General features: G+C 36.8%; 1 protein-coding gene across 1 annotated transcript in view; it reads right to left on the minus strand.

The window, feature by feature from the left end:
* Positions 1-3,618: 3,618 nt before the first annotated feature.
* The window catches only part of CARNMT1 (carnosine N-methyltransferase 1), a 41,155-nt gene continuing 30,057 nt past the window's right edge, over positions 3,619-14,716 (minus strand). The window contains exons 7-8 of the mRNA XM_065908438.1: positions 6,855-6,958; positions 3,619-6,191 (exon numbers count right to left, since the gene is read on the minus strand). Coding sequence (XP_065764510.1) covers positions 6,090-6,191; positions 6,855-6,958 — 206 coding nt within the window. The 3' untranslated portion in view covers positions 3,619-6,089. The remainder of the gene's footprint in view (positions 6,192-6,854; positions 6,959-14,716) is intronic.

Below are 14,716 nucleotides of genomic sequence, written 5' to 3' on the forward strand. Positions count from 1 at the left end.
CAAGCCAGGCAGAGCCCCTGGTTGGTGGAGGCTCGCGGGGCGAGCTCCCGAGCGCCCCCGCGGCCGGAAGTGCGCGCCCTGGGGCGAGGCGGGCTTATTAAAGGCCCGGTGGCGTTGCAAAGGTTTCAGAGTAGCTGTGTCGCTTTGCGACTGAAACTTGAAGTTGTTTGGCTTTTAAATTATGTGGGAAAGGCAGCGTTCCTTGCTTCCTCTGCGCGGTGGTCAGAAGTGAGATTCCAAAACCTTTCTTAGAGCAAAACGGTATGTGTTGTCAAAGGACATGAGAGAAAACCTTATTTTTAATAGTTAATAAAAACAGTAACCAAGTAAAGAAAAAGGTGAGGAAGAAAATTATGTATAAGTGATTTAAAGGGAGAAACTATGATCTTCTAGAGAAAAGTGTGCAAGGAAGATAATTGTTCTATGATTAGTAATTATCCCACGCCCCTACACATCAAGCCTGTTGTGAGAAGTTAGGAGCAACCAATTGTTTATTATAGAAATATAATAAGGTAGTAAACAGTAGCTTTTCTGTTTGATCTTTGCATTTCCTCCCGTTTTCTCTCATCCCCAGTCCCCCTCCCCTCTGGCAACCACCTGTTAGTTCTGTGTATCTATGACTATTTCTCTGTTATATTTGCTCATTTATTTTTTTTAGATTCCACATAATAAGTAAAGCGATACCGTATTTATACCCTTTAAATCCATCCATATTGTTGCAAACGGCAAAATTCCATTCTTTTACTGGCAGAATAAATTGCCGTTTATTACATATATATGGATATATCACAGTCTGTTTATTCATTCACTTTCGGTGGACATGTAGGTTGTATTCAGTTTGGGGCTGCAGAGAACATTTATGTGTAAGGCTTTGAATGGACATAGGCTTTTTTTTTCTCTCAGGTAAACACTTAGGAGTGGAAAGGTTGGATCACATAGTAAGTGTGTATATTTAACTTTTTTAAAACTGCCAAACTGGTTTCCAAAGTGGTTGTACCATTCTTCATTCCACCTAGCAGTGTTTCAGAGACTCCTACATGTCCTTTCCAACACTTAGTTTGGTCAGACTAATTTTAATCTTTCTAAGTAAATATCTCATGTATCCCATTGTAGTTTATCTCATTGGATTTCCCTAATGACTAATGATACTCAGGATCTTTTACGTGCTTACTTGCTATCTGTATGTCTTCTTAGGTAAAATACTCAAATTTTACCCAATTTTAAAAACTGGTCATTTGCTTTATTTTCCTTATTTCATATTTTTATGCATGTAATTTCATTCATGTTAAATACAGTATTCCACCATATGAATACACTTCATTGTTGATAAGCATGAGTTTTTTTTCAAATTTTTAGAGATCGTGTACTGTTAACATGTGTTTGTGCTCAAGTCATGTCCAACTCTTAGATCCCTTAGACTATAGCCTGCCAGGCTCTTAGTCCATGGAATTTTCTGGATAAAAATACTGGAGTGGGTTGCCATTTCTTCCTCTAGAGGATCTTTCCGACCCAGGGATGTAGCCCGTGTCTCCGAGTCTCCTATGTTGGCAGGCAGATTCTTTGAGACATCTGAGAATCCCTGATATGAGCATGCTTCATAATTTCTAAGGCGCATGTGCAAGAATGTCTCTGCATGCATGTTTAGTTGCTCAGTTGTGTCCAACTCTGCAATCCTATGAACTGTAGCCCGCCAGGGTTCTCTGTCCATGGGATTTCCCAGGAAAGAATACTGGAGTGGGTTGCCATTTCCCCCGCCAGGAGATCTTCTCAAACCAGGGATTGAACCCAGGTTTCCTGTGTCTCCTACACTGGCAGGCAGATTCTTTACCACTGAGCCGCCTGTCTCTACAGGATGGAATTCCTGAGTAGTACAGCCTATGTTTAACTTCACGTGGACTAGCTTCCTGAAGTGCTATTTACAAGCTTATTCTAGTACAGGCTGAGATGCCTTTTTTTGTCACATCCTCACCAGTAAACTTAGTATGGTCCTACCTGAGCAGTGTGATATATCTCATTGTGGCCTGTTTGTATTTCCCCAGTGAAACTGGACCTCTTTTTACATAGTTTATGGGCCATTCCTGGAGCAGTAATTCTGGCTCTTTACTCTGCATGGTGTCTTGTTGAGTAAGTTCTTTTTTTTTTTTTTTTTTTAATTTATTTTTTTATTTTTCAGTGGGTTTTGTCATACATTGATATGAATCAGCCATAGAGCTACACGAATTCCCCATCCCGGTCTCCCATCCCACCTCCTTCTCCACCCGATTATGTATGTTGAGTAAGTTCTAAACGTAAATGTGGTCTACATTATCAGTCTTTTCTTTCATTGTCTATAGTTCATGCTTTTTTGTCTTAAGGTGTAGGCCTTTTCACCATCACCTCTGCTTCAAGACCACTCTACCTGATCCCAGCCAGCCTCTGCTTGGCCCAACTTGGATCTCTAGCTTTTTGTGAAAGGATTGTTAAATTCTTTGCAGTCGGTATGGTTGTTTTTTTCTAACTGATTTGGAAGAGCTTCTTTTATGTTCTAGAAAGCAATGTTCTTATGAGTAGTTATAAATATTATAAATATTTGCTCCCAGTATGTCTTGTATTTTTACTGTCTGATATCTTAATTTTAACATAGTCAAGTTTATCAATGTTAGGTTGTCTGGTTTACACATATTACTTGTTAAGAAGTCCTTTCCTGTTCCAAGTTCTAGACATTTTATGGTTTTATATTTTTGCTTCCATATTTAAATCTTTCATCCATGTGGAACTGATTTGTGTATACAGCAGTCAACATATATGGAAATCACATTTACTTGTCCACTACGTGCTTTCACATATTCACATAGAGGCATACATTAGAGATATTGCAGGTACCACTGCAATAAAGCTAATATCGCAATAAAGTGAGTCACACAAATATTTTGGTTTCCTAGGGCATATGAATGTTATGTTTACATTATACTGTCATCTATCTTTATCTATCATCTGTCTTTAAAAATGTGCATACCTTAAAATCAGTGTTTACCGAACACCACAGCAAAATAACAATAATAACGAAAAAGTCTGAACTACTGCAAGAATTACCAAAATGACACAAAGACATGAAGTGAGTAAAGACTGTTGGAAAAGTGATGCTGACAGACTTGCTAGACACAAGGGTTGTCACAAAACTTCAATTTGTAAAAAAAAAAAAAAAAAAAAAGCACTCTTTGCAAAGTGCAATAAAAGGACATATGCCTGTATAATATTAATATTTCACATATAGTACAGAGGACCTCATAAAAACCACTGAACTGCGTATCAATCCTCTTTCATAGATGAGGAAACAAACTCAATGCTTTGCCCAAGATCACAAATAATAATTCAGGAGAAATATCTAAGTGCCAGTTCAGCGCTCGTCATACTAATCACTGGTGCTGGAATTTTCTTCAATTCTTATTTGATTATATAACAAAACCAAAGACCAAGTTTAATTAGTACAAGGCCTAGCATACTCAGAGTTCAACTAATCATAATGACTTTCTAGAAGCATATAAAAGGCTAATTCCAGGGTCCAAATACATTGTTCTCAATTAATTAAGATTCCCATATATATGGTTATGCCATGTTAGATGGAAACAAGCAAGCAAATACAGTTTCATAGCAATTGTCAGATTTTAATATTCAAGAAAAATTAAGTCCATCATACACATTAAAAATATAGGAAATTTCATGCAGACATGAAGCTTCCAATTCAGCCTTTGTGGCAACTTTTAGAGTGAGTTACATATAAATACAGTACATTTTACAGTTCCCAAACTTAATAATTTTATACTGTGATTTATACAGCTTCTCTTCATATTTTACATATCTCATCTTGCTCACTTGATTAACATACCCTAGCCTGTACTGCTTCAGATTATGGAAATAAAAAAAAGAAACAAAAGCAAGCACAATGACCTATCTCCTCCCACTTTATGAAAATAAATGAAAAATCTGAGTATAGTTATTTAAGAAAAATGTTTTAAACTTTAAGGCTTACACATTTTGGTAGCTATTTCTACACATAATACAAAATTAAATCCTCCAGTGACACCTCTATTATTGACTGATACCACAATTTTCAAGTTTAGAATGTATTAACTACAAAAGCTGTAAGAGAAAAAAAGGGATGCAAATTTGTGTAGTATATTTTAAAAACAGCGTTCATAATATGGAGAAATCAAGAAACAAATGGAATACTGATTTCATAATTAACTAAAAGCTGTAATTTAGAAGTACAAATAACATTATTAAAGGATAAAACCTGATAGCAAAAATTGTAAGGAATAATGCCAACCCATTGGTGTCAACCTGTTTTTCCCTTTATGAGAAAACCAAAATCGTTTATTTTGATACAAGCTGTAAAAAAGTGAATACTTATCAGTGAATAAAAAGCATTTCTAAAGTACAAACAGCATGCATTCCTTTCAATGGCTTTTTAGAAATATTTATGCTCCTTTTAAGTTTCTTTAAAAGAAAATAAGTTCGTTTTTCCCTTGCAATTAATTTCAAGTTCATCCATGTGGTAGGTAAGAATTCCCACTAAATGAACATCTGCCAAGTACTCAGGAACACAAAATAAAGAGAAATAGTTTTTCAGAAACATTCAGTAGGTTACATACAGTGTCTATAACTTGACAAATCAACTTAATGGAATCCTTTATTGCATCATGGACATAAAGGCCACAGGCACTCCTGTAGTGTATGCAGAAAAGATCCTACTGGTAAGATGCCAAATCACACCAGGACTCCCCTCACCTAACTGACAATAAAGGTGTAAAGATTTATAAATAAGTTTTCCTATGAAAACATGACATTTATGTTACCAGCACATTACTGAGATTAAGTCTATTTAATTAAAATTGCCACAGAGGTCACTTAATGTCATCACAACCAACTATGAAAATATTCAATATTACTCCCTTTTCTCCAAGAAAAGGTTAAAACACATTAAATTAGTCATCTATTTATCAAGCTACTGGAAAACAGGGTAATAAACATTAAAAAATACAAAGGAAAACTCCCTCCAAAAAAGATCTGCTAGAGGTAGAAATTTAAAGCAGCATTATACTGTTTTAGCTATAGCTATCAGGGAACAAAATGGATACTAATCTGGAATTATACTAATGACTGCTGCTTACAATAGTAAATACACAGACCATGGGCAGTAATTTATCCCTAAATTTCATAATGAAAATTTCTCCACATTAATACTATCATGACAGTTTTTACTAGTATATAATTGTTTTAACGGAAAAAAAAAGTGCTTGCTTTTGTAATTCAGGTAATCTAAAGGAAAGACATTTTTGTAAACATCTAACTGACAAACTGTATTCATTTATAGTTTGAAATCATAATTTCAAATGGACAGATTTTATTCTTATTTTCCCAGTTTCCTAGCAGTACCTTTAATAAATACTTTTGTGCCTCACTTAGAATGCTGAGATCTCATATATTTCAGAGTGATCCATGATGAGTATGCTTTCAAAGTGTTCAACTTAGTGTGACCAAAAGGCTAATTTGATCCTATAAATTCAACATTTTGTAACTATAAGTCCAGCTGAGCTAGAAAATAAAATAATTGAATGATAAAAGGATATGCATTTTCTGTATAGATTCCTTAGGTTCAAAGTAAACAAAATCCCAATTCCAGATGTTGAAAGTGACGGAGGATCCTTAGACTCTTAACATGTATGATGCATACAAAACAACAAAAAGGGAGATTTTTATGGATTGCAATACTATAAGTTATTCATATGGCAGACTTAACGTACAGCTTCATGAAGACACTGGAAATAAAGTTTTTTCTACTGAAAGATAATTCTGGGCTTCAAGGAAAAAGTATACTTGAAGACATTTCCTCCATTTTTACTTGTGTAGTACAAATATGCATGGCATAGTATATTTCTGAAAAAGCGATAGACATATTAAGAAAATAGACACTATTTCTAAATTTTGTTAGGAATAAGAAGGCACCACTGATTTGAGGTTGTGTCCTGTCATTATGATAGTTGATTTTGAGTTGTTTATTTCAGCATTTAATATTAAACTTTTTTCTTGATGATAATCACTTGAGACTGTTATTGTGGTTTACGCACCACAAACAAAACACATTCATAGTAGTATTTCATCATGGATAGATCATTCACAGTATACGTTGACAAGACAGATTCTTTTTCCACCTGAAATGCAAACAGTAATTATAATGATGATGAAAACGACAACGACAGTGCTATTTTAAACATATTCTGTGTATTATTCATTTATTACACATAAGTACCCTCTAAGATTGGCACTATAAGTAATCTCAGTTTACAAACAGGTCACACTTACAGTAAGTAGTTAAACTGGAATTCACGCTCAAGAAGTCTTAATTCCAGAGCCTGAACTCAAAATTACTATATTGCTTCTTTTATCTTTAAGAACAAACCTGTTGTTTATCTTTTAAATAAATCAAATGCTTCTAAATAAACTAAAACAATAGTCAAAGTATCATGAAACGTTATAATCACATAAGGGAAGACCACACAGTACAAAAGTACATATAGTAAACAATATCCCTGCTACACCTGACCTCCCATCCCATCTACCTGTGATCTGTCTACAAATGCCAGTATTATGATAAAAGTCAGCTACCACTTATTGAAAGGTGATTACACTAGGTGTGACAGTTTTCCACTTACACACACATTATCCCAAATCCCTATAATTCTAAAAGCTAAGAAGTATTAATTTCACTTCATGGGTTAGAAAACAAAAGAGGTTAAGTAAAGCCAGTAACTGCCATGATATCACCATTCCTGTTTGAGTGCTCTGAAAGTTGACAATACTCATTCCATCCTTACCTCTAACTGGAATCCATACTGCAGAACAACATTTTTTATATCCTCATAGCTCAATTCTATGGAAAGTTCATTCGCCAAATTTTCAAAGTGGTACAGCAGAGGACCTATAATTTAAAGACATCATGACACTACTTTAATATAAACATGCACTACTAGCTGTTTAAACTGAACTCCAAGTTGAGTAATAAGTTGGGCAGAGGATGAAACATAAAAGGGAGAAGTAAAGAACTGTTACATTTGCCAAAGACAAGTATCCGTAAAACTTTGCCATTTGAGTGCTGGTCCTACATTCACAGGGATTGAGTCCCTCTTGTTTTATCAGCCTTGCACCGTGATTCTCCACATCATGGGCTTTACAGCGGTAACTCTGTAAGTTCCTGAAGGAGTGGCTGACTCACAGAATACCAAGTCCCCAAAATGCAAGGGTATACTGTAACTATAATTCCATAAGTATATGCAAAACTGCAGTTACAAACTATTTCATGAAAACAGAAAAGGGTCTTCAAGCCAGATGGCAGGAAAAAGTGTGGGGGTAAGGGGGGTTGGAGAGTTAGAGGCATGGCTTCCTAGAAGGAAAAGGTGATACTAGAGCAGACTTTTTTTTTTTTTTTGGCTGCGCTGCATGGCTTGTGGGATCTTAGTTCCTCAACTAGGGATCGAACCCAGACCACCACAGTACAAATGTTCCAAGTCCTAATCACTGGACCACCTAGAGCTGGCTGTTTAAAAGCACAGTTAATATTCCAGCTCTAACACCAACTAATTCTTCCCCATCTGTAGCATGACTTCAATGTGATATAACACACCAGGCATACAGAAGGTGCTAGGTTAACCACAGCTATTACAACTTTTTAAAATGACATTCCCCCTTTACTATTGTCTCACTCTAGATATGCAAGGAACTGATATCTGGCTCAAACCAGATATTACATTCTTTTAAATCTCACATTTTGCCCAATCTATCCACTTCATCCAGGTAACATTATCATTCCATAGTTATACTAAGGGACTAGACAATCTTCTCTTTACTTTCATTGGTTTAATTATAAATCCTGAGACCAACTCACCACCCCCACCCTACCCCACTCCTCTTACCATGTGTTAATAAGCACAAGAGATAAAAGCAACAAACAAGACAAAATTGCTATTCCCAAACTGCTCACCACTCCGTGGAACACACTTACTTAGGGTTAAAAGGTTTTCCTTTTTTTTTTTTTTTACTGTACATAAACCACTAGAATAAAATAACTATAATTTATATATTAGTGTTCTTTTCTCAAGACAGTAATGATTCCCCACCAAACTACTCCACCAAACTTAAGTTCCTGTTAAGTTTTATTAGTACTAGTAAAAATGGAACGTGCTACCATTTACTGAGCACCTGTTGTATCCAAGATCATCCCAAAGCTTTTGAAACATTCTTTGATTAAAGAATGCAGAGCCTCATTGCCAAGTATCTCCACTACTAAAGCATATGCTGTTTCTCGATTATTTGAAGAACCTCCAACAATACTGTTTTATTACATTTACATAAACACATTCCTATGCTTCTTATAGACTCAGACCATATTTTACTTCTACTCATGGTGTGTTTCATTACAAGCTACATGAACAAAGGAACATGTCTTACGTTTCTTTTTAATCCACTATAATGCCCAGCATAGCACTGAATGTAGTTAATCATCTGTAATTTTATCACCTGAAGACAGCCATTACAGTTGCTTTGTATTTTTCAGTCTCCTATTACAAATGGTATTTCAACAAACATATCTGTATATTTCAGAGAGATATTACAAAGACATGCCTTGAAGTGGAGTTTCTAGGTCAAAGATAGTAAACATTTTTACTAACTTGATTCAGACTGCCAAAATGCTTCCCAATAGAGACATAGTACTTTTCACTCACAATTGCAATTAAGTACTTGTTTTAACACCCTACTTAACAAGGGGTGGGAATGCAATGGTACAGTCACACTGGAAAACTGGTTGGCTGTTTGTTGTGAAGTTATACATGCATGTTCCACATATGACCCAGCAATTCCACCAGTAGGAATGAAAGCTTGTGGCTACACAAAGATTTGTACATGAGGGTTTATAGTAACTTTATTCATAACTGTAATAATTTGGGAACAACCCAAATGTCTATCAACCAGTCAAAGAATAAACAGAATGAAATACTACTCAGCTAAAAAGAAAAAAGTCACTGGTACATGCAACGAAATGAATTTCAAAAGCATTATGCTAAGTGAAGGATGCCAGACACAAAAAGCAACTTACTGTATGATTCTATTTATACAGTTTTCTGGCAAAGGGAGAACTATAATAACATAAAACAGCACTACCTGCCAGATACCGAAGATGAGAGAACTGACTACAAAGAGTCAGAAGAGGCCATTTTTGGGGAGTGATAGAAATATTCCCTATCTTGATAGATGTAATGGCTGCATGATTATCCAGCTTCCAAAATACTTCAAGTTAAACATTTTAAAAAAGTGAATTTATTATATGTCAACTATACCCCTCCTCAAAAAATCTAAAAAAGAAAAAACACACTATTTTTATTAAACTAAGTATTTGCTAATTTGGCAAGAGGAAAATAATAGGCCATACACAATTTCATCTGCATTTCCTTGAGGCTGAGCAGTTTTTCACATTTATTATGCTCATTCTTTACTATTTTTAAATTTTTATTTGTTAAATTTACTTTATGGCCATGCCACAAGTCATGCAAGATGACAGTTCACCAACCAGGAACTGAACCTGCGCCCGCTGCAGAGGAAGAACAAAGTCTTAACCACTGAACCACCAAGGAAGTCCCCAGCTCATTCTTTAAAGGAATATTTATCAAGCACCAAGCAAATACTTGGCACTGAATATATAAAGATGAATAAAACACTTTCACACTCCTGAAGGAGTTCTTTATTTTCTCAATTCTCATTGTCTCTTCACATTTTTAAAATTTTTTATTGAAGGATAATTGCTTTATAGAATTTTGCCATTTTCTGTCAAACCTCAGCATGAATCAGCCACAGGTATACATACATGCCCTCCCATTGAACCTCTCCCCATCTCCCTCCCCATCCCACCCCTCTAGGTTGATACAGCGTCCCTGTTTAAGTTTCCTGAGCCATACAGCAAATTCCCCTTGGCTGTCTATTTGACATATGACAAGAGAAGACCCTACACATGGACATCACCAGATGGTCAATACCGAAATCAGACTGATTATATTCTTTGCAGTCAAAAATGGAGAAGCTCATACAGTCAGCAAAAACAAGACCGGGAGCTGACTGTGGCTCAGGTCATGAACTCCTTACTGCCAAATTCAGACTTAAACTGAAGAAAGTAGGGAAAACCACTAGACCATTCAGGTATGACCTAAATTAAATCCCTTATGATTATACAGTGGAAGTAAGAAATAGATTTAAGGGACTAGATCTGATAGAGTGCCTGATGAACGATGGACAGAGGTTCATGACATTGTACAGGAGACAGGAATCAAGACCATCCCCATGGAAAACAAATGCAAAAAAAGCAAAATGGCTGTCTGAGGAGGCCTTACAAATAGCTGTAAAAAGAAGGGAAGTGAAAAGCAAAGGAGAAAAGATATGATATTCCCATTTGAATGCAGAGTTCCAAAGAATAATAAGGAGAGATAAGAAAGCCTTCCTCAGTGATCAATGCAAAGAAATAGAGAAAAACAAAAAAATGGGAACGACTAGAGATCTCTTCAAGAAAATTAGAGATACCAAGGGAACATTTCATGCAAAGATGGGCACCATAAAGGACAGAAATGGTAGGGACCTAACAGAAGCAGAAGATATTAAGAAGAGGTGACAAGAATACAGAAGAACTGTACAAAAAAGATCGTCATGACCCAGATAATCATGATGGTGTGATCACTCACCTAAAGCCAGACATCCTGGAATGTGAAGTCAAGTAGGCTTTAGAAAGCATTACTACAAACAAAGCTAGTGGAGGTGATGAAATTCCAGTTGAGCTATTTCAAATCCTGAAAGATGATGCTGTGAAAGTGCTGCACTCAATACGCCAGCAAAATTGGAAAACTCAGCAGTGGCCACAGGACTGGAAAAGGTCAGTTTTCATTCCAATTCCAAAGAAAGGCAATCCCAAAGAATGCTCAAACTACCGCACAATTGCACTTATCTCACACACTAGTAAAGTAATGCTTAAAATTCTCCAAGCCAGGCTTCAGCAATACGTGAACCGAGAACTTCCAGATGTTCAAGCTGGTTTTAGAAAAGGCAGAGGAACCACAGATCAAATTGCCAACATCTGCTGGATCATCGAAAAAGCAAGAGTTCCAGAAAAACATCTATTTCTGCTTTTTTGACTTTGCCAGAGCCTTTGACTGTGTGGATCACAATAAACTGTGGAAAATTCTGAAAGAGATGGGAATACCAGACCACCTGACCTGCCTCTTGAGAAACCTGTATGCAGGTCAGGAAGCAAGAGTTAGAACTGGACATGGAACAACAGACTGGTTCCAAATAGGAAAAGAAGTATGTCAAGGCTGTATATTGTCACCCTGCTTATTTAACTTATATGCAGAGTACATCATGAGAAATGCTGGGCTGAAGGAAGCACAAGCTGGAATCAAGATTGCCAGGAGGAACATCAATAACCTCAGATATGCAGATGACACCACCCTTATGGCAGAAAGTGAAGAGGAACTAAAAAGCCTCTTGATGAAAGTAGAAGAGGAGAGTGAAAAAGTTGGCTTAAAGCTCAACATTCAGAAAACAAGTTCATGGCATCTGGTCCCATCACTTCATGGCAAATAGATGGGGAAACAGTGCAAACAATGGCTGACTATTTTTTGGGGGGGGGGGGGGCTCCAAAATCACTGCAGATGGTGACTGCAGCCATGAAATTAAAAGACGCTTACTCCTTGGAAGGAAAGTTATGACCAACCTAGATAGCATATTAAAAAGCAGAGACATTATTTTGCCAACAAAGGTCTGTCTAGTCAAGGCTATGGTTTTTCCAGTAGTCATGTACGGATGTGAGAGTTGGGACTGTGAAGAAAGCTGAGCACCGAAGAATTGATGCTTTTGAACTGTGGTGTTGGAGAAGACTCTTGAGAGTCCCTTGGACTGCAAGGAGATCCAACCAGTCCATCCTAAAGGAGATCAGACCTGGGTGTTCATTGGAAGGACTGACGCTGAAGCTCCAACTCCAGTACGTTAGCCACCTCATGCAAACAGTTGACTCATTGGAAAAGACCCTGATGCTAGGAGGGATTGGGGCCAGGAGGAAAAAGGGGACGACAGAGGATGAGATGGCTGGATGGCATCACTGACTTGATGGACATGAGTTTGAGTAAACTCCGGGAGTTTGTGATGGACAGGGAGGCCTGGCGTGCTGCGATTCATGGGGTCGCAAAGAGTTGGACACGAATGAGCAACTGAACTGAACTAAGTTTCCATGTTTCTCTTTCCATACATCTCACCCTCTCCATGTCCATAAGTCTATTCTCTATGTCTTTTCTCCATTGCTGCCCTGTAAATAAACTCTTCAGAACTATTTTTCTAGATTCTGTATATGTGCATTAGAATACGATATTTATCTTTCTCTTTCTGACTCACTTCACTCTGTATGATAGGTTCTAGGTTCATCCACCTCATCAGAACTGACTCAAATGTGTTCTTTTTTATGGCTGAGTAATATTCCATTGTGCATATGTACCACAACTTCTTTATTCATTCATCTGTCAATGGGCATCTAGGTTGCTTCCATGTTCTAGCTATTGTAAATAGTGCTTCAATGAACAATGGGATGCATGTGTCTTTTTCAACCCTGGTTTCCTCAGGATATACTCCTAGGAGTGGGATTGCTGGGTCATATGGCAGTTTTACTCCTAGTTTTTTAAGGAATCTCCATACTGTCTTCCATAGTGGCTGTATCTGTTTACATCACCACCAACAGTGCAAGAGCGTTCCCTTTTCTCCACACCCTCTCCAGAATTTATTATTTGTGGAATTTGTGATGATGGCCATTCTGACTAGTGTGAGGTGATACCTCATTGTAGTTTTGATTTGCATTTCTCTAAGAATGAGTGATGTTGAGCATCTTTTCATGTGTTTGTTAGCCATCTGTATGTCTTCTTTGGAGAAATGTTGTTTAGGTCTTTTCCCCACTTTTTCACTGGGTTGTTTGTTTTCCTGGTATTGAGTTGTATGAGCTGCTTGTATATTTTAGAAATTAATCCTTTGTCAGTTATTTCATTTGCTATTATTTTCTCCCATTTCTAGGTTTGTCTTTTCACCTTTCTTATAGTTTCCTTTCCTGTGCAAAAGCTGTTAAGTTTAATCAGGTCCCACTTGTTTACTTTTGTTTTTATTTCCATTACCCTAGGAGGTGGATCATAGAGGATTTTGCTTTGGTTAATGTCATCGAGTGTTCTGTCTCTGTTTTTCTCTAAGAGTTTTATAGTTTCTGGTCTTACATTTAGGTCTTTAATCCATTTTGTCTTCACATTTTTTAATGGAAATACCAGAAGCAAAGAAATGTTTTTTTCCTTGATTGTAAGTATAATGTACGCTCAATAACAGAAAGCTAACATAACTTGAATAACATAAAATAAAATCAAACCCATGTCTAATCCTAATAAACACAGACAACCACTTGAAAACTGAATGTATCTCCCTGCAGTATCTCCTTTCCTTGATGCATCAGAATGAGATGTTACATGTACAGTTTTGCATCTGATAGCCCAGGGAAACAAACACTATAGCCAAGAACCAGCAGGAACAAGAGAAAGCAGAGGCTGACCTGCACACAGCGGAGGTGTCACAATTATCGCACCGAATACACTCCGTGTTTTCAGAGAAGTAAAAGACCATCAAGAAAATACATGCAGAGAACAGTACATTCTTAAATGACAAAGCCGACCAAACCCAAACAAACAAAATAACAAAAATAACCTCCCCCCCCCCCCACACACAAAGTCCCCACCAAATGGAAATGAAATAGATGTTAGATACAGTGAAAGAAAAAAATTGTGAATGGGAAGATAGGTCAGAATAAATTACCTAGAATGCAGGACAGAGAGACCAACACAAGAAAAAAAAATAGCAAGTAAAGCAAAGTGAAAGCTTTGTGAGTGAGAAGGTAGAGAGTACATTTGACTGCCTTTCCAGAAGAAGAGAAAAAGAATGTGGGAGAGGAGGTATACAAAGAAATAATAACTGTTATTATTTATGTTGATGTTACGCTTGTCTCATATTGGCAAGTGGAGACCTGTTTTAAGCTAAGATTTTTCAGGACTGATGAAAAAATTTACAGACTCAGGTAGCCCAACAAACTGTATAGTTTTTTTTTTTAAAGAATAATTCATACCTGCATATAATATTGAGCCTGAAAAAAACTACAAAGTGAAAATCTTAAAAAAAAAACCTGATTACTCAAAGAAACAACAATTAAAATAGCTGAATTCTAAACAGCAAAAATAGAAACTGCTGGAATGACATCTTAAATGTGCTGAAAGCTATGTGCCAACTTTGTACTCCATACCTAGAGTTATGGAACTAGAAGTATCAGCATAAACTCACAATCTATAAACATGAGCTCATGTTTATAGACACAGAAGGATACATACATATACTTATAAAGAGGCCTAGAAGCAATACCATGACGGTGGGAGAATCCAGAATTTCGTCTCTACATACCATTCCCCATTAAATGGAACCAGGAATCCTTGGAAAAACTGGCTGATCTCAGGCAGAAAAAGTGGAAGATGAGCCCAGAATACCTAGTTATGCCAGAAAGCAGATGCTCAGACAATGGCAGGGATATGTCAAAAGGACATAGGAGCCAGCTTGAAGGAGATCCCATTTTGTT

Source organism: Muntiacus reevesi, chromosome 17, assembly GCF_963930625.1.
Source record: "Muntiacus reevesi chromosome 17, mMunRee1.1, whole genome shotgun sequence".
NCBI lineage: Eukaryota > Metazoa > Chordata > Mammalia > Artiodactyla > Cervidae > Muntiacus > Muntiacus reevesi.